Consider the following 26,177-nt stretch of genomic DNA (forward strand, 5'->3'; position numbering starts at 1 on the left):
CTGGGTGTCCCGGGCTCCTGTCACAGATGGATTTGCCACCAGAGAAGAGCGGGCTCCAGCTGTGCTTCACAGGTGCTCAGTCTGAGTCACTGGGGTGAAAAACATAAAAACAAGACAAAAGCTGGTGGTTTGTAGCAAGGAGTGGGAAGCTGGGAGTTCCTTCAGCAATGTGTCCCAGGAATGGAGATGAGTGGCAAAGCAGCAGGTCAGAAGTGCTGATCCTCGTGTGGCTGCAGAGAAGGTGCTCAGCAGTCGGCTCAGGTGTTCGTCTGCTCCCACACTGACAGATGAAGTGTCCACAAAAGCAAACCAGCTGCATTTCAATGGTGGCTGGCTGGTCTGAATGCTGCACACTCGGGTTTGAAATGAAATTCCAGCTCGTTGCTGTGCTGACAAGCCACAGAGGATGGCTGTGAGCATGACACACAGTTCAGTCTCCCAGCTGCTCATCCTGGCCTCTGCTCTGGGCTTGCCAGAAAGTTCCCTTCTCCCTATCAGAAAGAGGAGATACAATAATAGAAACTGCTTTATTAGGACAATATTGCTGCCGTGAGATTGGGGAACCCTAAGGCTTGTACTGTTAAAGTCCAGTTGTTTCATAAGGACTGTAGGTGCAGCCATGTTTTCCTGAGCCTTTTTGGAAGGGGATGATGAAAAACACAAAACAAGATCATGAGCCAGCAGCTGTGGATTTGGTGGATGTCCTAAAGGGAGTGACAGAAAACACAGGGAGAGGAGGTTTTTGTGGCAGGCAGTGTGTTCATGCTTCAGTAACTCAGAGCATCTGTTTGAGCTTTGCCTGCCATGATGGGTGAGGCAGAATAAGGAGATGTCATGTAATTGGATTTCCATAAGGAACATGATATCAAACATTCAAGAGAAAGGCAAAAATTCCCAGAAAATAAGGTGGTGTCATCCCAAACTTTTGCAGATGGAGAATTCTTCTGAAAGATGGTCTGCAGTGGTAGGAGAAAATTACTGAAATATCACTGAGTTTTTAGCTGGCTTTAGAAAAAAGGAGGGAGTTTCAGGGATTTTTGGTTGAACCATTAGAGTGCTGCTGTCATTTGATTTCTTATGAACGTACAGCAAAAGAGAAATATAAGTTTGTCTGTGAGTGGTTAATTTTCACAAATGTGGATTTTTCCTAGCAGGGGCAAGAGGGTTTCAACACAGGCTGTTGTGAGGCTCTGCAAATGCCAAGTGTCTGCTCTTGGGAGATGGAGAACAAAGTTGGCACCAATAATTAGTGGCTGATTTGGCAAAAATTGCTGAAAATTGACATCTGAGAGAGAAGTCTTGGGATGGTTCAGTAAAACTGTGCAGTTTGAGATTACTTTTGTGATGTTACTGTGCAAAGTGCAGGGGTGATAGGAATGTAATGTGGAAAATGTGAAGGAGGAATTTGGTGCCTTATTTAGTTCTTTGTGCTTTCTCTTGAGCTTTTCTAGCATATTGTTAGCAGTACAATGATACAGCAAAGTTATTGACATTAACTAAGGAAATTTGAGATGCCAAAACATCACAAATTTCTCATTTGCTACATATGGAACTTTGTTTCTCTTCCTCTTTTCTAAGATATGAGTATTAATTTCACTTGGATGTAACTGTCATTTAGGAGCAAATCCAACATGGGAATAACATTGCATGGTCCAGCAAATCCAGCAATTCATCGTCCTAGAGCCTGAGAGGCAGAGCAGCACTGGAGGAGGACTCTGTGGGGTTTGTGGTCAGGCGTGTGTGGAGGCATCCCTGCTTGTCCAGGGACAGCCTCTGGGAAAGACAACAGGGTGGGAAGTTGGGATATGAACCAGAAATCTTGCAGCTACTGTTGTAAATGTTTTGAGCTGTGTTTCTGGTCTTGAGATGGTTCCAGCACCAGCTGGAGCCAATGTGGCTTTCCCTCTGCTGGGAAGCACATGGGGTTGGTGCCTCAGAGGTACCAGTGCCCAGCACTGGGCGTGTTGCCCTGAGGGGAATAGTTGAGGGGTGAAAGTAATTGTGTATGTGTGCAGTTTTTATGCTCCCAAGAAAATGTAAAGTGGCTGGTTGGTACCTACTGGCAGTGAGATGACTTCCAGGGAACCTCCTGTGTTAACTTTTCTCAGGAGTTGTCAGGACTGTAGGGACTAGAGAGTGACAGTGATGAAGTGAGCAGCAAAGAGGGACGACAGGCAGTTTTCACTGCAGGATGGTAGGATCACATTTTGCCTCTGGCTGATTTACTCACAGCAGGAATAAAGGTACTGTGCCAGGAGTTAGTTTGACACATAAGGGAGAGAAATGAAAGCACAAAAGCTCAAGATACCTTGACAGCCAATCACCCACCCAAATAACAGCCCCCCAGCCAGCAGGGCTTCCTGTCCACAACCTCAGTGGTTGTGCACTGCTCAGGCTCTCCCCCTGCTCAGCACTGCTGTTCTGCAGTAGCAGCTCTGATAGCTTTGCCTTGCTGTTGATTACTTTAAGTTTTTATGCACAGCAGAGAGAAAACATGACCTGCAGCCCCTGCAGCCTAGGGTTTCTTTTCTACAGAGTTTTAAGATTTATGGTCATATTTTACAGTAACTGTGATTTGTCTTTTTGATCATGAATATATGATTGTCCCACGTTCCCATAGTGAGTCTCCACTGTGATGGCTGGGTCATTACTTCTGAGCACTAGCAAGGAACTTTTAACACTGATGTTTTCCTGGTGGAGTAAACCATGGGGCAGGGCTGGAGTCAGATAAAGAGCTGCCTCCAGTGCTGCCAGGCCAGGCACCATGGTACACCTGGGAGTGACAGCTGGGCTCTGCGTGAAGAATGAATTCTCATGCTGAATCATGGATTCTGACCAGACTAATTTTAAAAGCTCGTGGCCCCAGGAGCAGAAGCTGCTGGGAGCCCTGAGGCTGGCAGTGAGAACGTGGTGGTTGTGCTTGTTAGCTCCATTAAATGCTGCTGTTTGGGGAGAAGGACACTGGGCTTCCTGGGGGTGCTGGACCACCACGTGGGACCTTCTGTCTGTCCATTGAGCAAGGGGAGCCCTGCCAGGGCAGGGCAGAGGAGATCCCTGCAGCTGTGGATCTCAGGACAAGCATGTCCTGGAAGCTTGCTGGAAACTGGCAGGAAGGTGTGTCTTTCAGGGGCTGTCTTCTGCCTGGAGGTCTCTTCAAGAACAAAAACCAGCTTCTCACCACACAAGGCAAAGCCTTGTCCCAGGGCAGTAAGGACTGGTCCATGGGGATTGGGGATGCCTGGTGGTGTCCCTCTTGGCAGCCAGAGGCTGTGCAGGTCAGTGTGTTGTTGTCACCTCAGTGGGGAGCTGAGGGCACTCTGCTCAGGCTGCACATCACCCAGGACCTGCTGACACAGCAGCCTGAGGCAGCGAGTTCAGGCCAGAGCACAGATGTTCTTGTTATGAGCCCAGTGATCTGGTGACTCATTCCCTTCTCAAGCAGCCACTTTTGATGTGAAAACTTCAATAAATGGAAATGGAGAATCCACTTTTGTAACATTCCAAGAGCTGTTTCTCATTTCTGGTTTGAAGGTGATGGCTTGGGCTTCATCCCTTTGCTTCCCATTATATTTCTGTGAATGAATCATTGGGACCTTTATTCAACCCACAGCCCTCTCTGTACTTTTGCTGACCTCTCTAAGTGAGTCTTTCCTGACATTTGCTAAAATCAAGAGGTTCTCAGTGGTGATTCCAGTCTCTTATAATGCAAATAGTAATAATGATATGAATGCTAATCGTTGCTGTTCTGTAGGATGAAATGTCAAGATTCTATATTTTCATGTTAAGTTTTAGTAGGTAAGTGCCACATTAAGATGTCCATCCTGTCAGGGAACATGCTTTTCATATCACAGGAACTGTTAGAAATCATTAGTAATGAAGGAGACAACTGTTGTGCCTGGTGGGTTGATCTTTGACATGCAGTAATGCAAAGTGACATGGAAAATTTGGAATGAAGGATGAAAAGCTGTTAAAAAAATTGTGGACGTAGCTATAAATTAATTAATCTCGTATCTAAAATGTGGTGCTGAGCTGTAATGAAAATAGGATCCATGTCACTACTGTTGGATTGCATGTGTGTAACTAGGAAAGGAACTGAAGGGTTGAGGCCGGGGTGACTGGTTTGGTGATAGAACAAAAGGCTGTACTGGCAGTTGCACTTACCTTGGAATAGGAGTCTGTGGACAGTAAGATCAGATTTTGAAGTACATGTCTATTTTTAACTATTCTAAATAGATCCTGTTCTACCCTGGGTGGCACAGGATCCTTGGACAGTGTATTTCTGTTAGAAGTACTTTTAAGCAACAAGTATTTTACTGCAAACAGCTCCATTCTTCTCATCAGAACATTGGTATGACTTGCTGTTCTTTTGGGCTGGTATTTATTATGCAGTATTGCTTTGTAGTTTCTCTCTCATTTAGGTAGTTTTTAATTGACATTTTGTGAAACTGATGCTGTTATATAACACTCAGAATGTACCCAATGCTGCTACTTGATATTTATCTGAGCTGAAACCTGAAGCTCTCCTGGCTGGTAACTCTGTTTGATTGTTTGATCTGTTTGTCTGTTTGATTTCAGGCTCCAACCTCACAGGTTTGGACAATCTTGGCAGCGCACTGGGCGTCGTTGGGGAGCAGGTGCAGCGATCGCGGCAGCGCCGCCGAAGGCACGCGACAGAGGACGATTACAACATCGAAGTGCTCCTGGGGGTCGATGACTCAGTTGTTCAGTTCCACGGGAAAGAACATGTTCAGAAGTACCTGCTGACCTTGATGAATATTGTGAGTACAGCCCTGCTAGCTGCCCTGTGGGAAGGCTCTGAAAGGGCTGGGAATGTAGGTTGGGTAAGCCATTTGAATAAGACGTAACAGATTCTTCTTGTAGCGGGAGATAAAATAACTCTAGGAGGGAAATCCAGGCCACTTTCAGAGAATCCAGTAGGGGAGAAGCAAAAAAAGAAAAAAAAAAAAAAAAGAAAAAGGAGCCAAGACAGAAGCTGAGTGTGGAACTCTTAAAATGCTCAAAGTCCTGCTTATGTGCTTTGGTGTGTGGGGACACAAGGTCAGGGGCTCAGGTTTTTGGAAGTCATTATGTTTCAGCTGTATATTCTCTTAACCTAAGCTTCCTGCTGAGGGACATGGTTTGGAGAACTGTCTTCAAATAAGGTTCTAACAGAAATTACAATTGGCTTTTACATTTTTAAAGCTACTCTGCTAAATTCTTTGATTTCTCAACAGCCACTTTAGGTCCCGCGCCACCTCCCTGCTCCTTGTTCACTCTGCAGTAAAATGTTATGCAGTGTAACACTGAGCTTTCTTAAATTGATTTAGTATTTACTCCATGACTGACATCTTTAGGTTTCCTTAGTTAAATATTTAATCTTCAGAACTGTAGTCTGTGTAACAGACTCCTACACTATATAGTGATGAAAGGAGACACTAGGGAATATTGTTTGAAAGAATCACTTTTTATTTCTAAATATCAGTGCAACAGCCCTCTAGTACCCCAGACAGTAAGCAAGGACACTATTTTTTGGAAAAAAATGAAGACTTGAAAAATCATCCCTAGTACAGATCAAAATCAAAATATATTTTATTCTTTTGCCAAAGAAATAGAAATAAGTGGTAGCCCCCCTCATAGGCAGCTCGTTTGGCGATGACTTTCTTCCTTCTCCTTCTCGTCTGGAACAGGAGTCTTTTCTCAGTAAAATACTCTTCGGAAAAAACTTTGGCCTCAGTGAATGTGTATTCTTAGTAAAATAGTGTTGAGTAAAAAATTGTAGGTCTGCTCTGTTTTTGACAAATGGAGTCTGACTGCTGAAGTTTACAGTCGTGTCAAGAGGATGAGCCTGTAGATGACTCCTTTCACTTTGCAAACCACAGAGGCAGAAATCCAGGCTATTAGGTAGATTTGTCTGGGATATAGTTTTTCCAAGATATATTTTTTTAATTATGAAGCTTGGTTTTTTTTCTTTCTTTATTATGTTATTTTAGCAATGTGCAGAATATCACTGTTTTTCATTTTAAATGAGAGGTGGAATACAATTTAAGAAAATCCCTTGTGTGATATAAATTCAGTTATGACTTTTTATAACAGCATTGTAAATAGTTAAAAACCTGCCCTGACATTAGAGTTATGGGATACTTGGTGTCTGCTCTGATGACTGTAAATGCATATATTCTAACAGAAATGACATAGTGAATTTCATTTATTTGTGTGGTTTGTTTCCTCTGAGGCTTAAAACAAAGTCTACAGTGAAACAGATGGTTTTATGCATCTCTAAATTAACAAGTCAAACAGGCCAAACCAGGAATGTGGCAAACAGGCCAAAATAGATTAAACAGGACTCTTTACTTATCATGTCACTTACATCTATTTTTAAGAATTAAAATATACAGTAATGGTAAAGAAGCCATAAATGTTCCAGCTCTGGAATATACTTTTTCCTAATTATAGTAAACCATCCAAGACACAAATTGCAAGAAATAACAACTCTTCAGCAGCCTGTCTCTGCAAGTGGTTTAGAAAGTGCAGCCTGTGTAACCATCCCCACAGGGCATGGCAGCTCTTGGCATAGGCAGCAATTGTTCTGTTGAGAGCTCTGAGGTAGAAACATGTCTTTTGGGGACTGAGCATGTGTCCCATGCCTTGTGCCCAAATTCGAGGAGCTGTTTGAAATCCCCAAGGCCTCTTGAAAGGCTCTGGATAGTTGCTGGCAGTCATCAGTGTTGTCCTGTTCTTTCCTTCAAAACCCAGCTGGTTTCTAGAGCCTGAGTTTTAGCAGAGGGGTGGGTGATGGTGACCAGTCCTGTGCCCAGCTCCAGCACAGAGAGGCAGGAGGGTTTGTTACTACAGATGGTGGTGCTGGGGACCTGTATTGTGCCAAGGACAACACAATGCAGAACCTCTCCTTCTCCTCAGCAGGGCAACTCCAGCTCTGGCCCTCATTGCTAGATGAGTGCAACTTGTAATTCTGTGCAGAACGTGGCTTTGGTCCCCTTTCCTGAGATTCAAAGTGACTTCCCCATTGCCCTCTCTTCTACCTCTTTGAATAGTTGGGGGTTTTTGTTTAGAAAATGAACCCACTATAAAAAGGTCCCTGGCTGTTAGGGGTCACATGTATGCAATGTGTTTTGATGAGATGTGTAGGTCCAAGGTTACTGAAAAAGAAGAGACAACTACAAATGATTCTAGCTGTATTTTTAAATCTAATCAGAGATCCTCTCATAACCATCAGATTGTGTGTACCCTGCTGGGTTTAGGATGTAATCAATTAGCTTCCTGTTGCAACAAGGCATAGAATCAATTAGTTTTGTATGGTAACGAGGTAGTAAGCATAAAATCAAGAATGCATGGTAACAAAATAAAATAATCGTGAAGGTATTTACTGGCAGTAAGACAGGTGATCAAATAGTTGAATTTCTGAGGTTCCAAAAATGAAATAAATCTTGGGTGAATTGTTCCTCCTGGGACAGACATTAATTTCCCAGAAGCAATCCCAGCATGGCTGCTTCTCCTGCTGTGCTTGATCTCCTTCTGTGTGATGGTGTGAGCAGTGTCCTTAACTAACATTTCCCAGAGATCTTGGGTGGAACCCTACCACCAACCCAATCAAAACAATATTTTTTTTTCAAGTCCAGTGCAATGACTATAAATTCAGTAAAATCTGTTTTGTGCAGCTTAAGTGACGTGTTACAGTCCACACCTAAAAGCCATGAAGTGAGAAAAAACAGGGGCTGGGTGTCCTGGCTATCTTGAATAGCTGTGCTAATATTTATCCCAAAGTTTGGAAATGAAGTCACTCCCAAACAAATGGTGATAGATGCCAGAGGATTTTTAACACGTTGGGCTGCAGCCACGTATCGTCTGACTGTGCGCCAGCCGTTCCACTGCAGTGAGCTCGGCCTCATGCCTCCCCTTTTTCATCCTCCAGTCATTTCTTCTGACAAAACTCTTGGTTTCTCTTGACCTGTTCTCTTTTCTCTGCTCAGCACCATGGGGACATTTAATCACCTTTGGAAAATATGCCATTATTTTCGCTTTAGAGACCCTCAGCTGCCTCTCGCTTGCACCGTTTTCATTTGAACATCATGCTGTGCTTTTTCCTGGGAAGGATATTGGCCTGCACAGTCCTCTGCATTTCCAAGCATGAGCCCACACATTGCACAAATTAACTTTGTATTTATAGCATGCAGGAGCATTTCCACAGAGGAGAGATATATGGGTGGAATCTTGTAGTTCTGTGGTTACTCAAGAACATAGAAGGTAATTCAATTTCAACAAGAAAGCACCTCAAACCCCCAGTAATTGTATCTGCCTGTACAGTTGTTTGGGAAATACTAGAAAAGTGCAAGACTCGAAGTGGCATTGGAGAATTACCTTGTTGCTTGGAAAAGAAAAGATTTCCACTGCAGGATGCTCTGTGAGGAGGAGAAGGATGCTGAATGGATGTTATTGAGCTGAATGGCCTGGATGTGTGCACTGACCACAGGATCAAAAACTGGTTGGGTGGTCAAGTCCAAGGGGTGGTGGTGAATGGAACCAAATCCAGTTGGTGGTGAGTCCAAAGTGTTATTCCCTAGGTCCAGCAGTGTTCAATATCAGTGATCTGGATTAGGGAATTGAGTGAATCCTCAATTCATGTGCAGGTGACACCAAGGTAGATGGGAGTGTTTGTCTGCTGGCGGGGTGGAAGGCTCTCCAGTGGGATCTGGACATGGCCTCAAGTTGTTTCAGGAGATGTTTGGATTGAATATTTGGAAAAATCTCTTCGTGGTTGTCAAGCATTGGATCTGGCTGTCCAGGGAAGTGATGGAGTCACCATCCCTGGAGATGTTTAGAAGATGTTTGGATGTGGACTTGGGGATGTGGTTTAGTGGTGTCCTTGGCAGTGCTGGGGTTGATGGTTGGACTTAATGACTTTAAAGAGCTTTTCCAGCCTAAAGGATTCATTGATTCTGAAATGGGTGTTGTTGGTACCCAGTCCTGGTGCTGAAATTCTCTGTTTCCTAACACTCTTGAAAGTAGTTTCCAGGATTAAGCAATTTTCAGAGGTAAAAATCTTTAATTTCTTTTCCATTCCTTACTGTAAAAGGGCTGATATTAAAATATTTATATATATTAATGTAATGGATATATGACCAAAATATTTGTGATACTAAAGTCCATCTCCTCAAAGTAGCTAAGTGCCTAATTGCTGTTATTTCAAAGGGAGATAGACCCTAAATAAGAATTATGCCTCACTCTGGGCTAGATTTATCTGAGTATTTAGTCATTTACTGCCTTTGAAATCAGTGAGAATCAGTATTAAAAATTAGCTCATGGGATTATGTATCCCCCCAGCCTTCAAGTGAAACTTCACCTCCAGAATAAATACATTAAACAACTTTTCATTTGAATAACTGAAATCAATGAGAGTTATGCAGCTGGGGGTTTTGGAAAGTCCCTGGAGTCTTTCACCTGCATCTTTCAGCACTACACATGTCTTTGAAATTGTGGCCCTGAGGCGCTGCAGAATGTGTTATCTGTCCTCTTTAATAGGATGTACATGATACTACTATTATAGATGAGATTTCTGCTCTCGTATCTCTGGCTGATGAGGGATGAAGATTTGCAGGTACAGAACAGCAAGTCCCTAATGAGAGGAAAGGGCAGAAATGCCATTGGTTTCTAACTGACAGTTGGATAAAAACCTGAAAGCATGTCTAATTCAAGCTGCTAAAAAGAAAGTGATGATTGAATACATTGAAATAATGGTGCTCCCTGTCTTCAGGATCACGCTTTTTAAACTAAAAAGCATTTCTTTTAGACAGCAAGGATAGTTCAATAATGTAGAATTTGAGTGGATTTTTGAAAATTAAATAATTCATAAGCTCCAATGCTCATTATTTAAAATCAGTTTATTTTAATATGGTCACTTTAAATTTGAACTAACTCTAAGAACTTCCACAAATAACAAATGTAAGTCCAACTCTATTCATCTGAGGGACTTCAGCTGTCCGTAGCTGAATTACAGCTTGTTTGAAAGTTTAAATATATGTATGTGAGTTAACTCCACATTTTGACTGTTCATTATAAACCAGTAGCTGTGACTGGTGTGAACAGTGTCTGAAGAGGCCTCCATGAGGTTATTTTTGTTCATTATCTTGATTGCCACCCTACAATGGAAGCTGTAGTTGTGCTTGGGAATTCAGGGGCTCCTGCAGGAAAGACCCTCTCAGAACTCTTGCAGGTTGTGCTCATTTTCACAGGGATATTATTCCCAGTGTCAATGAGGTGAGCATTGCTCATTATTGGTACCTGGAATGTGCCTTGCTGCCCTATCACACAGGTTTTGGTACTGTCCTCAAGGTAGAGGGTAGGTACGGTTAAAAGATAGAATTTTTTCCTTTACTCCGAATACCAACATGAGCTTTAGCCACAAAGGTTTCAGCCAGGGACTTCTGAGTTGTGACAGTGTGGTTTGTGTGATGGAGTGTGAATAATTAGGGTAAGCTTTCAAATTCTGGATGCTTTTCTTAAGCAAACCACTTAGATTTGAAGAGGTCACCATATTTATTACTTTGACACCGCACCCCTATCCCTTTTAGTAAAGTGATAAATCAGTCTGCTTAATTATTTTATGAAGCTATAGTTGATTTTATTAACATGATCTTGAGACAGTAATTCAGAAAAATACTGGGTCTGTTGGTGCAAAGGTAATTTACAGTGTTTAGAGAAACTTCTCACAGCAGTAGTTTATCAGCAGGAATGAGAAGTTCCAAGAGCCTGCGGGAGGAACTAAGAAAAATAAATTAGTCATGAAGTCAGAAAACAAAGTCTATGACCTTTCTAAAGCCAACGTTACAGGCGAAGATGAGATAGAGACCTGTAACATGAAGCTACCTAGTGCCTTGCCAACACATCTGCTGGGGAATGTTTTTCATTTTGATCAGAAGCAGCTAACTTGGACTTGGTAACACCTACTGACTCTGACACCAGGGAAGGTAAATCAGGCCTTGGACTCATATTTGCATAGAAAATACGAGATTCTTATCTCTGTTTTGCAATGTACATTGCCAAGCTCTTCTAAAACTGCTTGGTGTATGTGGTTTTGAGCAGAATGATAGTTGTTTTCCAAATGTGAGATCACAATTTGACCTTTAAGTTTCATGTGTATTTTGTGTGCTTTCATTCTTTTTTCCTTGTGATGCTCAAGAAAGATTTCAGGACAAAAAGAGTTCCTCTATGAGGAAATGCCTTGTAAGGACTATGAAGGGAGACTAGGAGCCCTTGATTTTGTCTAATGACTTTCTGTGTAACCATAGTACATCCATCAGAGGAGCTGATGTAAATGTTATTCCTGTGGGATTAAGATAAAGCTTGGGAATGTCAGAAACGCTCATTTGGGATCTTCAAAAGCATAAAGAAGGTGATGAAAATCGAAGAGCACCGTAGTGTTTGAAGTGGGACCACAGAAGAATAAAGTGAGAGGGGAACGCTTTTGGGAGGGTCAGATTACAGAAGTTTGTGCTCAGTATCCACCATGACATTTCTGGTTCCTATCCTGTAATTCAAACCAGATGTTTCTTACAGAAACAGACAATCACTGGATGCCCACCAGGCACTGAGGCTTTGCTGTAGATAATTATGATCTGATGAATGAGCTGCATCTCGGGCTGGGCTCTAACAATGGCTTGCCAGGAGCTCTGCCATCCCACAGAGAAGGAGCTGATGCTCTCCAGCCTCTGCAGTATTGCTCTGGCAGAGATCCACACATGGTCTCAGCTCTGCCTGGGAGCACGTAGCCATCAGTAGTTTCTGCAGCAGTACTTGTGTGAGGATGCTGGGTGATCAAAGAGCAGGCTAATCAGCTTGGATGGATCAGCAATGTGTGGTGGCTGCAAACCAGATGACTCTTGGTTTGTGCCCTCTCCAAATGACCAGATGTGCCCTCTGATGGCCTCTGGTGCTGGTTTGGGGCTGTTTGACACTGATGTTGCCCGAGGTTGAGGCTATGAAATGTCCAACAGGCATTGGACAGGGCTCACCCAGGCGTGAGGAGCAATCCATGGAGCTGCCTCAGGATGAAGCCGATGGTTTATGGTTCAGGAGCCACGTTGTGATGAAATGATCTGCCCTTACATAGCAGATACCAACAAAGTCTGCAAGGCTGGGAACTCCTTCAAACTGCATGAATGAGTTTGCTGATGATTTGCCAAAATATGCAGATTATTCTCCTATGTTGCATTAGTTTAATTAGGGATTCAGGGACCCACCTGACTTTTCCTAAAAATCCTGCCAGCTCTATCAGCAGGTAACCTGCTCTGCACCAAGACTAGCAGAACTGCAGGCTGTTCATTACTATTTGTGCTACAGGAGCTTTCAAAATTCCCTTTTAGGATCAGGCAGTGCTTTGCTCAGTAATCAAAACTTTTCAGTGCTTCTTTTACGAAGCATGAGGCACCTCACAGGTGCTTGGCTTACCTTTAGCTTTTTGATGTATTCTATGTGCTTTACTTCTATGTGCTGACTTGAAACTTGCTCAAGGCAGAAGAATTATAAAATTAGGAGAGAGGGACAGATGAAAAAAGTAAATAAACTCTTTGTTTTTCTTATGTAGCACCAATCTGTGCCAGCCTGATTTCTACACAGAAACTTTAAATAGAAATGCATATTTGCCTTTGAAATATCCCAGAAAAAGAAACCAAAGATATCCCAAAATAGTTAGCGAACTACAATAGTGTGATGAAAGTCCCTTTACAGTGTTTCACTGTGCTTTGAATTCTTTGAGATTTACCCAGCCTTCTTCATCACCCTCTACAAATGCTGAATCACTGTAGGACATCTATCAAGATTTAATTCATTCACTGCCTTCAGTTCAGGAGCTGTGATTATGGGATGGTCTCTGTGTACTTTTTTCTTCTATGCAGCAACTTAATTTTAGACTTACTGATCTAAGAACAACAGGAGACTGACTCTGGCTTTTCTTCTGTTGATATGAACCAGGATGTCCTGGTGAAGTACATGGATATGCAGTGCTGGAAAAGTACCTGCAGTCTTTTCCACAGCTGTGTGTATTTATTGCACAGACATCTGAACGTATATCTCCATTGTCTGGCTATCTCTGCTTTCAAACAGGATGTCTCAAAGTTGTGAGTTGCTCTCGGTCCTGGAGCTTTCTGATTGCACAGGCTGGTTGGTCGTTTTCTGCCCTACACTTTGAGCTGCATTAGCTTGACTCTACTTTCCTGTTGAAATAAGAGGTGGAAATGTGGAGAATCTGAGCTCGGGATTGTAGTGACCCTTTCAGTGTATGCATTTTCATAAACCTCTGAGAGCACAAACATTGGCTTGGACCTTGTATCTCTAACAGGTTCCTGAAACAAATAGGTGTGATTTAGACTGTGTGGAAAAAAAAAGAAAAGCATCTATTTCAGCATATTATTCACGTGCAGTGAGACAATCCTAGCAAACCACAGTTTAGCTCAGAGAAAGATGCTGTGTGAAGAGGGCTTGGACTCATCCTTATTAATGAAAATAAGACCCAGAGCTTTGAACTGGCCTGCTGTCTTCCAGAAAATCCAACATCCCAAGAGAACCAAGCAGCTTTTTACAGTGCAAGTGCCTTTCTGTTCATTCACAGTTTGTTTGTTAGATGTCATTTGCATGAATAGTCAAACAGTGTTTTAATTCTATTCCATCAATGCTTTCAAGCCAAGTTTCCCTTTGGCACACAACAGCGATACAGTTGTTCAGTTACTCAATGATTGTTAAAAGAGGCTTAGGTTAAATTCTGGAAGTTAATGAGAGAGTGGTGTGCACCAATTTGGATTATGCTTTATGAACTAATTAAATACTTATTTACATGCTGTGTTTACTGCCGTCTATACACAGCAGTTTTTGTTTAATACTCATTTCATGTACAGGTAATTTACAGCTTATTTCAACCTCATATCCTTGATGTAAGTGCTCTCTTCCCACCACAAAAAGAGGGAGACAAATTAATGTCCCTGTCTCCCTTGACAGCATTCAAGGGTCTTTTTCCTGGGTGAAAGAATTTTTGTAAAGCAAAATATGTTTATGTCTTACCTCTTTATAATCTGTGCTGAGCAATGGTCTTCAAAGTAAAAATAAGAGAGTTTTTAAAATTTCAGAATATAAAGTAGTCTTCTAAAGTCTTATTTAAACATGCAAAGGGATGATCTGATTTCTAGAGGAGCTGTTCACAAAGCAGATTTGAACATAATCAACTCCTTCTACTCCACAATGAAAACAGAAACCCCTGAAGCCACTCACAGCCACGGGCTCCTCATCCACCATCTCATTCTGAGGATCTGCTTGCTCATCAACCAGCAACGAGCCTGGATCCCAGGCATCCCCCAGAATGTCCCCCAGGTGCCCTGCAGGGTGGGAGCCTCCTCCTGGAGCTGCGGTTCAGCAGGACACTCAGGACTGCTGAAAAGTTGGATGCCTACCAGGCATAAAATAAGGCTCTTCTGTCAAAAAATACTGATGAAATTAATTAAAATTCACTTTAAAATGTCAGTGGGGATTGCTTAGCAAAACCTACACTGATGTATTTAATTTTAATGGTTTTTGAAGAGATAAAATATGGGCCATTAAAACTGGGGCTGATTGAAGTAGCAGGACATTATTTACCATGTTTCAAATGAAAGGTTCCTTGAAAGTTATTTATTAGCTTGAAGTAATGAATCTAGTTTGCAGGAATAAATGAAATCTAGGTCCAGCCAGCAAAACAGTTCAGTTTGGTGCAACCTTTACCAAGGGAAGGAGGTTTTAGGGAAGGAACTTGCCTTACAGGGATCTCATCTGCCTCTTCTAATTTGTAAAGCTAAACCCCTGCCATTTGGCCAAGTCTCATGCAGTCTTCATCACTGAATACTTAAATCAGCTTTGTTAACAGTTAATATTTGCCCAGCTTGCTTGTAGCAATGTTTCCTAAGTAATAATAATTCATCCACATTTCATTCTCCACTCTTTATTTACAGTTCTCTTTTCAGTGTTCCTGGGGTGATTTCCTCGTGTGCGTGTTCTGTTATGTAGCTCTGGTTTAAAAAAAAGAAGATAAATTTTTAGCTTTTGTTCTACATGTAAAGTTTAACACTGATGAGTTTCGACACACAATAAAGCCAGCCCATGTGCCTGACCAGCTTTTTGGGGGAGGCACATCCTCTTGGCAGAGTGTGATGTGATGGGTCCCAGATGGAAGAGTTGCAGGGTGCAGCTGAGCTGATCAGGTGAATGGCTCTCAGGAGAGAGGTCCTGTCTCTGCTCGCTCATCCCTTTCCCTATGCATGGTCCTGCTCAGCAGAGAGGTATTTGGGATTTTGCCTGGATTGACCGTGCTCCAGACTCCAGTGGGCACACATGGGTCAGCTCAGCTGCATTGTGTGGGTGCACCATGAGACCTCCAAGTGCAATTAGGCTGGCACTTATATACCTGTTATTCTGAAGTCTCTGAGTATTATATTTATTTTAAATGATTCCCTAAATTATGGCCTGTTGGGAGACTACAGCAGAGTTTGGAAAAGAAAACATTCCCTCTCTCATTAGTGGAATTTTTCATGTTTTAAATATGATCACAAAGTGGTGTCTGGCCTAATGACAGAGCGTAAAAGGTACCAACTGTATCACTGCCTTCATAGTTACTATTGTTAAAGCACTGAACTCTTTTGCAGGTTAATGAAATTTATCATGATGAGTCCCTGGGTGCTCACATTAACGTTGTGTTGGTGAGGATAATCCTGCTGAGCTACGGCAAGGTAAGGAAAGGTTAATTTAAATGGAGGATATCAATATCTATAGACTTCATTCTTTCATGAACAGTGCAGTTACTGGGGACATGTATTTGTTTTCTATTTTAGTCTATGTATATTAACCTTACTAGTCTGTGAATCTAAAGAACTTCCATGTTTATATATATCTGTTTATCATTTAAACTTCACATTTTAAATAATTTCAATTTCTTCTGGGTTTTCCCTGTGTCATTTGAAGTTACTGCTTAGCTCTGGCAGTCTGTCTTTTCTAATTCGTTTGGAATAGTCCATGTAACATAGAGAGCATTTTATTTCCTAAAGAAAATACAACGTGTTCTGGTTCAACTGTATGTAAGTAACAGTAAACACAAGGTCAGTTCTGCAAGATGCTGTGGGCTACAGTGTCTTTCTAAGAACTCATTTTTACTTGTGCTTATTATCAGTGGAATTACACATGTGCTTAAAGTTAAATGGGTGTTCTGTGGAATAGGGGCCAGAAGGAAAGAGCTCTGCAGATCAAATCTGTAACTAAAAATAACTAAAAATTTCTCTCAGTTTTTGTGGAAGAGGTTGCTCCACAGACAAAAATGGGTAAAGAGGAAAAAATGTTAAATGGGTTTCAAAAGTATTGATCTGCTCAGTACCTGTGTCCTGTTAGTGCCAAGTCAACATCAGATTCCATGGAAACAGGAACAGGGCATTTCAAGTATGTTGTTAACTGCTTTGGTTAAGGACATATGATTTTAGTGCTCTCCAATGCAGCATCAGGCCCAGCTGCTCAGAGCAGAGTGTTAACATCTAATGCACCTTCCTGTGACTGGAGTTGCTGGGATTTCCATGTTCATGTAGTAAACCTGGATTCTGTGTGACTCCATGTCTATTCATGGGAGTTGCTGGAATGCTGTCAGCAAAGAGCCAGTGCAGATGGTGAAGCTCCACTGGCATTTACCAGCTTACCCTGCTCAAAACCAGCTGAGAATTTTCCTTCCTAGTGAAAATGAGGGAGCTCTCAGGTTTAGTCTGGATTGTGCAGGAGACTGATTACCTGGATATAGTTAAATTTTTCTGTTGGAGCTTCCTCATCTGAGAACTAAACACACCAATCCATCTCTACTTTTCCTGCAGTGATGATGATGATGTAGTTACATGCTTTGGATAAGCTTAATCAGATGTATGTCCTAAAGTAAAAGGTAAAAAAGGTCATATTTGCCATTTTGTGATTGAAAGTTCATGGAGTGTGTAGCTAACATTGAATTACAAAATGGTTGAAATATGATTGCTGTAATGGCATAAATTTGATTGCAAATTGACTTACGAATCTCACACAAATCTGATGTTGCAATAGTGGTGGAAGCCAGCAGAATTAGTACCTGGACTAATCACTTCTTTGCAGTCCTTAGTTCATGGGTATTTCATAATTGTTTTGTGTTTATTATTATCATTAATCTTTAGTCCTATTGATCTACCTGTGTGAGCTCTAGTAATTTCTGCCTGTTTCCAGATGGCAGACAGTGGCTAAAGCAGTCATCATTCCATATTAAGGATCTTTGTTTTCTTGTGAAGAGCAAAGTCTTGTGATTTGTAATTTGAAAGTTATCAATTTCATATTCTTTAGAGAGGAAAGCTGTGGTGGAGGACAGAAGCCATCATTTCTTGGTGGGTATTTGGCCACATCACAGAAGTAGCATTTGCAGGTCTGTGTAATCTGCTTGTGGATATTCTGCCTCTGGATTCTGCATCCACAATCTGCAGTGGACAATGCTTTAGCTTCGAGTTGTCCTGCTAGTTTCAGTGGAGTAATTCTGCTTGCCCCAAAGATTGTTTTTCTTGCATTTCCATATCTGATTCCTGTTTACATAAAAGACAATCTATAGCTTTCTAAAAATAGTAAAAAGTATATCTAAAAGATGTAGTTCCAGAGCTCCTCTACTTTATGATGTGGGAACCTGCATGCCATGGCTGTATAAGAATACATCCTTTTCTGTTCATGTTCTTAAAGATCCTGATCAGAGGACTAGTACCAGGGAGTAGAAGGTGAGGAGATTTTTCTTTAAAGTTTGGGATAATTTAGTATTGGAAAAGCAAAGAGAAAAAGTGTATAGTTCTTATTTTCTGAACCTGTTCTGAGGAATTAGAACAAAGCCTTGAATATTTTACTATCCCACACACCAGCACTAACAATTTTTAGGAAAATATATATTCAAAATACATAGTATTAATAGGGTGCGTGTAAAAGTTAAGGCAGTGCATGAATGAAGCAGCATGATTGGCTTCACAACATGAAAATATTATCCCAGTCTTGTTTGAGTAAACATTTCTTTTCAAAGCATGGAGCTAATATCTTTAGATTCATTTGCTTCACTGCAGGCAATTTATATATATTATCAAGGGTGCCATTTAAATAATCATAATAATTACATTATGGTTCTGTAATTTATGAAGTATGTACCATCAACGTCAGGTTTATGACAGCACTCTCAGCTATTGCCAATTCTCCACCCCTGAGCAGCTTTCTACTGTATTGTGGTTTTTTGGAGATGATTATATTATTTTATACAATATGTCATCTGTTGATAAGAATAATATGGACAATACTTGAGTTGCATAGCAACCAACCTTTCACTGGTTCTTGCTTGAAGGTACTCCACTCTTTCAAATGTACTTATTTTTTAATATTCTCAAACACAAACAACTGTACATGCAGAAGTTTTAGTAATTTCAGGAATAGCATTAATTACCCTGGTAAGATGAAAAAATGAAAGATATTCCTTAGTGATCGCCTGCTGAAATTACTTCAGGGAGGAATTAAAAAGATCTGACATGGTTTTACTGAATTAGCACTTTGTGTGAGTGGACTTTGAGGAGGTGGCAGGTTGGGCCCTGCCAAGAGCACCAGGCTTGGGCTCTGGCTGGGTGTGTTTGGGGAGCAGGCAGAGTGGGGCTGGGCTGGGGGAGCTTTGCAGGAGCTGCCAGCCCTTCCCTGACTCCCCACTTTTCTCTTTGTGCTTCCAACAAATGATGTACCACAGGCTGATGTGAAGGCTTCAGCTGTGCCTTGCCGCTACATTTATCAATTCCATCATTAGGATAGAAAAATGTGTTCTGCAAAGGCTGCTCCATATCTGTGTTGGCTTCAGAAGCCACAGTGCATTTCTCTGCATTTTCATGACATCAATTCCAAAGTCACTGGCTTTTTTGATGTGACGGGATACTGCAAATAAGTAAACAGGGTTCATGCAGTGCATTTTTCTTTAAATGGGAAAAAGATGAGCTGGCTCACTTCTACCTTTTTGACTTCAGTAATAGGAAAATTGGTTCCAAATTTTGGCAACTGCAGATAGATTTGAGATTAATGTAATTCAATGTTTGTGCAAATTATTCCACTTAGACCTTTTTTGGTTGTAACAGCTCTGTAATCCAGCTAGCTCTAGAATACTCAGGAAAATAATCAAAACAACTATGAGCACCAAGTGCAGAGGAGGTTGCAAGAGATGAGCTGAACATGCATTTAAAAACTCTGATTGGTTATTCTAAAATTTGTTTGGAAACATTTAAATACTGCGCACTGCATAAAATCCTCTCATCGCCTCTTTGAGGTGGATGAATAAAGATTATTATTCCCATTTTACAGCTAAAAAAACAAAGATGTTAAGTGTTATTTTCCAAGGCCACACGGAAGGCCACTGGCAGGCTGGGGATAAGACCTCATAAATTCCTGGCTCCAGCTCCATGCTCTGTCCATTGACAATGGTGACTCTGTGTGCAGATGAGCTGCCCTTGCACAGCGCAGAGGAAAGCACATGTTACCTGGGATGGATGTAATTAATACAGTGGTTAATGAAAAAACTTGGAAAGAATTTTGCAGGGACTGCAGGGGTTTCAATAAATGCAGCCACTTGAGGATTTCTGAGGGTTATTTCTTGGAAAAGGCGAATGTGGCAGTGCAGGACAGCCCTGAGCTCTCCTTTGGCACCGTGCACAGCCCGAGTTGCCTGTATTCAGTGTGGAGCAGGGTGGGATGGGCTGAGGGATGCTGGCTCTGCTCCGTGGCATCTGGAAATGCAACCAGTAGGGAGAGAAAACCTACATAAGCTGTGAACCAGTGTTGGCACCTTAACAAGTGGTTGGACTCTGACCATGTGTTAACCTGGTCAGAGTGAAAGAGGAACCTGACTACCACTGCAGAGAGCCTCTCAGATAGCTTAGAGGGAAGAAAACCTAAATGACTTTGAGATGGCAGTTCAGGAAGAAGGTACTATGGGGTAATGCCTGCAACCTCGTAGGACAGGACTGTTCAACTGAGAAGGACGTTTCAATTTTATATGTCGGAGATATTAGCAGAGCCCCTGCTGCCTTTATGTGGGACAGGACTTTACCTTTGATCTTTTCATAAAATGATGCTCTCTTTGTGCCATCTGACCTTTTCATGTCTAAGCTTGGTGCAAGCAGAGGAGATGTTCTTGGTTCAGCCAGGATGGAAGTGCTGGTTCAGTCTGAATTAGGTTCATCTTTCTCTCTGTTTCCCAGAGGGCAGCCTTGGAAGCACAAATCAGGTTTATTCCTTAAATCTGGTGTTTGTTCTTACTATTTTGCTGTTGGCCCTGCTGTTTCCCTGGAGGGAAAGGGATGAGCACCTCCGCTTACCTCTGCCTCTTCCAAGAAGGTGCAAAGACTCTGGCTGGAGCACCTGTGCCTGGCAATGCAAGGAGGTTGTTAGCTGCACATTAGGGTCATGGAACAGCTGTGCTTGGAATGGACCTCTGGATATCATCTAGTCCAACTGCCCTGCTCTGAGGAAGGTCATCTGGAGCAGGTTGTTCAGGACTTTGTCCAGCTTGGTTTTTAATATTTCCAGAGACTCAATAACCTCTCTGGACAACCCTTCCCAATGTTTGGCCACTCTTATGGTAAAACTACAGTAACACTCCTAAAGGCTTTTTTTCTTGCACATTGCCTCTTCTCCTCTCTCTAGATACCTCTGGGAAGGCTGTCTCAATCATCTTTATTCCCTGCCCAATAGGTATTTATATATATTGAGATCTTCCTGAGCCTCCTCCAGTGTCTCCTTATTCTAGGTCACAAATGTGAGTTGGGTATCCTATTTTTCCACTGACACTGGTAGATGCAGAACACCTGAAAGAATCAGCAGGAATCAAGCCCTGACCTTACAAATGTTTCTGAAGATGGAGTTGTTGACTCCAGCATTTGGCCATATCCAGTAACCAGTTCTGCAGAGGCTGAGTTGCAAGGCCAGGACCTACATATGATGTAGCATTTTGGCAGCTGTTCATATTTTTGCACTGTTTCCATATGTTTCATATGGGAATAAAGAGAAGAGCTATTGCCCCTCCTGTTTTTTATCTGGGTGAATTGTTGAATTCCCTTATTTATATATATTTATATATATATTAGACTTAGAGCTTATAATTTCCCAGTGTGTTTTGTTGGGACCTTGAAGAATGTGGAGCTGGCTGATAGCATAAACAGTGCTTTGTATTCCTGATCTGCTTGCATTTATACGGAATTAGAGACTGAAAAATGTTTACAAACTGGTGCCATAAGAAAGCTTTACAAATCCTTTGAATGCAAAATGACAGTTTGCTGAATGAGCTATTTTTGTTAGTTTGGTTACCATGGACATTCAGTAATTGTATTTATTTATCTTTTGCTTGTCTTGTTCAGGATGAGAGAATATAGACGTTCTAATCCAATATCCAATGAACAATAGAAGTGCCAAGTAGAAGCAATGTAAACAGTGTGTTTTGCAGAGACTTTACACATTCAGGAAGGGAAAGTCATATGTTAAATTGTTTTCTGAATGTGTGCACTGCTGTGATCCAACTTTTCGTACTATAGTTTGAAGCCTGTCATGTTAAGAATATTTCTGCTCCTCCTGGAGCTACTGAAGAGATGCAAAGCCTTCTCCGTTGGTTCTCTTGGAGCACCACCTAATGGATGAGTTAGGAAAGGTCCAAAGCTTCTGACCACTCTAAATTTCTGAAGTTCTTATCATGATTACCTGCTCCACATCAGTTTTGCAAAGTTGTACCCAGGGATGCCAAATATCGGATAAATAAAACAGTTGTTTAAGGGGAGCTGCCATTCCATGTGTCTTTCACATGGGCCAGCAGCTTGAACATTCTTGAAAGGTTTGGGTAGAATATAGACTAAATTTGTAGTTTTCCTCTAAGATAACTTTGATATTGTTAAAGAAAAAAACAATTACATATTTCTTCCTTGCCCCACAACAAAAGTATTTGAAGGACTTTCCAGTGAGCTTCATGAATGACTTGTTCTTCAGTGTGTTCATATGAGAGAACTATAACTTCCCAAAGGATAAGACCTCTCTGGCTTTTAACCATTTCTAACTGCCCTGCTTTGCCTCTTTGTATGAATGGTAGTTGCAACTCAGTTGTCTTCTATTGTTTGTTTGTTTGCTTCTTTGTTTGTTTTGTTTTGTTTTTGTTTTCCTGCTTCCATCTAAGAAGGAAGGGAGTGGAGAAGAAATGAAGGCGGAATCAAGAAAAGGAAGGAAAATGTGCAGCACTGGTAGATGTTGAGTTTCGCAGAGAAAAGGCCTTGGCCAGTTCTGTAGGGCAGACTGTCCTCGTCACCCTCTGTGGTGTCTCCTCGCCTGGGGGATGTTTTCCCAGCTGAGCCCTTTCCACTTCTTGGCCAACATCTCCATCTGTTTCCATCAGCAGTTCACAGATTTTTTGCTTTTCTTGCTGTGAGAAGGAAAGTTTCTCTTTCCACTGGCAGTTTTCCTACTGATCAGCTGAGTAATGCTCTCCACAGGCTTGCTGTCCTGCTTGGAAAGAGGTCCTTCCCAGACAGGTCGGAGCTCCCAGCCAGCTGCAGGACCTGTGAGTTCCTGGCAGTGTGGGCCCTTTGCTGGCCAAGAGTAACACCTACACCTCTTCTCCATGTGCAGCCTGCTGGCCCCCAAACTTTCCCTGTTTGCAGTGTGACAAAGAGGGATTTTCCCTTTCAGCCCTTATTGCTGCACACAGCTCATCTCTTTTCCTCTTTCTCGTTTGTTTTGTCCATTTAATAAAGGATTGGGCTCTGATGAAACCCACATTGACTTCCAAAAGAAAATAATATTAAGTGTTATCTGATATCTTTACAAGAATAATTTTTGGACAACATCCTTCTAAAACATATGACATCTGCCCTGTCTACTAACAAGCTCTGCCTGGTCCCATGATCTCCTAAGCTACTTTCTTCAGGACAGCTGCATTTATCTGTAAAGGCAAGGCAGCTGGAAAAGTGGATAAAATCCTATATAAAGGCATGCCTGGCTTAGGAAGTCTTTGATCCAAAGACCACTGGAGCCTTGGAGGTTCTCTGGAGGGAAACACTACCTCTAATTCCTCTCCCTGGCCATACCATTGCCTACTGTGAGGAGAGGACCATGGTGTTCATGATTCTTTGGTCTCAGCCAGTGCAGTTGCACAGCACAGTGAGCTTGACTCACTGTTGGACTGATGGTTCCCTGGCCATGCAATATTTCCTGTTAGCACTGTTGAAGCCTTTCTGATCTGCAAGTCTTTGGCAAATTGTGGAAAGTGGGCGTTCAGGTGAAAATTTGCTAGGAGTCAAGTGGGTTTCTCTTTTCAGGCTGCTGCATTATGGTGAGGAAAGACAAGGGATTAGTGACCAGGTGATTTGAGTGCTCAGTGGACTTGGCAGACTGAGTTTTTCCTCTCACTCTTTGAAGTCCTCCTCACTTACAGGCCCTCGACTTGCCACTTACATTTGTAGCACATGGGCACTCAAAATAATTGACTTCCTACTGGATGTCTTGTTTCCCAAATTAAAAGCAGTAAGGCTCAGTTTTATCATGTTAAAATTGTGTCATTGGCAAAAAAGTTGGGTCAGCTGAACATCTGAAACATAGTTTGTAGCAATTGCATGTTCTCAGTTTTGCCTTTTATGTGAAAGGGTTTTTTTTCTTTCTCCCTATCATGGTGGATGCAAAAACCCCACAATGCTCCACATTAACCAGCTGGTCCAACTTCATTTGCTTGAAGACAAACTCTAAAATCAGTGTTTTGATAAGTAAGCATTTACTCAGTAAGGACTGAGCCTGTGGTTTTGCTCTTGGAATGGACTTCAGTATACAGTGAGAGGGTTGTTGACTCACAGCAGATGCCAGTGCAGTGCCTGAACCACGGGAGCTGCTGGTTTGCTGTGCCAGACTGCTCTGGCCTCTGGCAGACTCGATGTTAATCAGAGGAGTGCTGTAACCTGCTCTCTTTGTTCATTCAGAGACAAATATTTTGCTTTTGTGATGGACTCCACTGACAAGTTGGTTTAGCAGGCGGGGAAGAGATGATAGAGGAAAGCTATAAAGCAGTGGTTATTAGGAAATAATTGACATTTTAATTTCTATGCTTTTTTGCTGATCATGCAAATTCAAGACTTCTTTGCAAATAATTGGATACCCTTAAACAAAGCATATATTGATAGGATGTGTGTTTTCATTGTTTTCTGAACAATGTGTCTTAAATGAAGTGATTTTTCATTTGGTAGGATGTACACAAGGAGGTCGTTATGAAATAAGGAAGTATTAGCAAACATCAGAAAATATTAGAAAACTAGAGATTTCTCAACTTCAATTTACAGCATTCTTTGCTTTTGAGATTTGCAGTCAGATCTTCTTATTGAACTCTTTGAAGAAATTGATCTTTTTTGTACAGTTCTGGAGAAATAAGAGTGGAAGTGATATAGATAAGTTTTGTGTTTGTTTGCTTGTTTGTTTCTGTTTTACCACTGATGGATGTTAATAAAGACCTCAGCAACAGTCAAATCCTGTTTAACTGACTAGGATTTTTGCTTGAAGAGCCAGGATTTTGCCCTGTATTAGTGACTCAAAGTTTGTTTAAGTACGTTTTTATAAATATACAAAGATTCAATTAAGGCACCACAACTGTCCCACCATTTAAAATACAGTTATTAGTTCAATTTCCAAGGGAATTATGGCTGGAAGCAGTATGATCCAGCACAGGATTATATTACAACTTTTTCATTCCACAGTGGTATCAGAATCCAAACTGTGCCTCTATTTGGTTTATAAATTTGTTTTTCTGAACATTTGCAGAATTGTAATATCTTAGTTTTGCCAAAATCAGACCTCAGTTTGGCAGACACTTCTTTTATCAATTCCAGTTGTTCTTCCACAACCCTTTGAGGATTTTTTTTCATGTAGTCAATATTCTATGTACTCCATCATACATTCAATTAGAGGGCACGTCAAATACATCTGTATTTAAACATGAATTGTATTACTTCTCTCTTATTTTTGGCCTAGGCTAAGTTTTGCTCTACATTAAATATTTTGGAATGCCAAATGCTTTCAGTACAGTATAGCATCTAAACTGTAGTGGTTTTTGTTATGATTACAGTGTTGTCATGGTAATGTAATTTCTGCAGATGAAAAGCCAGGTTCACATCTGTAGTTCTTACAAATCCTGGAAGGCTTGGGACAGGTCAGTTAGTCATACATTTTAGAGTATCCCACATACAATAAGATTTCTAAAGTCTTAGCAGTGAACAGTATCAAGCAGAATTAGCTGGGAACTCTTAAGAAAGTACTACTGCAAGAAAAAAATAAAAAAGAGGCAAATGTAATAAATGTATTTTAAAATACCTTTCTCTTCCTTGCTCAAGAGAACTGTCCTTTGCACCTCACCTAACACATCAGCTCACCACCCATGTAACATGGCTTACATGGAGAATGGCATCCCACAGGGGGAAGTTGTGTTCTACCTTCTGAATGATCTTCAGATGAGTAATGGGATAAATAAAATGCAATTTAAAAGACAGTCACTGAGAAAGTCCAATTCTGGAAGTAATGATTCAAGTACAGCTGAAAAAGTACACTTAGTTTTACACTGAAAGAGCATCCAGGAATGTGCCAAGGTCTGACAGAACAGCCTAACCAGCTCTGTTTCATGACAGAAGCAGCTGATGAACAGGACAGGGTGCTGGCTCTCTGCAGTTGATGTGATAGGCTTCACTTATTCATCAGGCTTTGATCTTCCCTACATTGGGTCAGTCTCTCCTGGTCAAGATCTGCTGTGGTCCCAAAAGGGACATGGGCTCCATCAGGAGCTGTATATCCAGACTGGAAGTGACAGTAAAGAGATGACAAAATGATGAGAACTGATGCCAGGGTGGCATAGAAATAATAAAAGTGCACAACCCGGTATCAGTTTTGTCATTAAAATACACATCTTTCTATTTCTTGTCTATTTTTTACTTTTGTTATATCTTAAATCTCATTAAATGCAGAAATCACAATCTAACCATAAACTTTAGCTATTTTCTTGTTTTCTTGGTCCAGTAGAACTTGTTTCTGAAATGTAAGTACCTCTTAATTAAGAACAAACTTGTAATGGAAATGGCATGTTTAGT

The 26,177-nt window shown here is 41.4% G+C and overlaps 1 protein-coding gene across 1 annotated transcript in view; it reads left to right on the top strand.

Moving 5' to 3' along the window:
- ADAMTS2 (ADAM metallopeptidase with thrombospondin type 1 motif 2) overlaps positions 1 to 26,177 on the top strand; it is a 173,989-nt gene that overhangs the window by 109,847 nt on the left and 37,965 nt on the right. The window contains exons 4-5 of the mRNA XM_014886901.2: positions 4,576 to 4,778; positions 15,678 to 15,761. Coding sequence (XP_014742387.2) covers positions 4,576 to 4,778; positions 15,678 to 15,761 — 287 coding nt within the window. The remainder of the gene's footprint in view (positions 1 to 4,575; positions 4,779 to 15,677; positions 15,762 to 26,177) is intronic.

This window comes from Sturnus vulgaris, chromosome 15 (assembly GCF_052056855.1).
Source record: "Sturnus vulgaris isolate bStuVul1 chromosome 15, bStuVul1.hap1, whole genome shotgun sequence".
NCBI lineage: Eukaryota > Metazoa > Chordata > Aves > Passeriformes > Sturnidae > Sturnus > Sturnus vulgaris.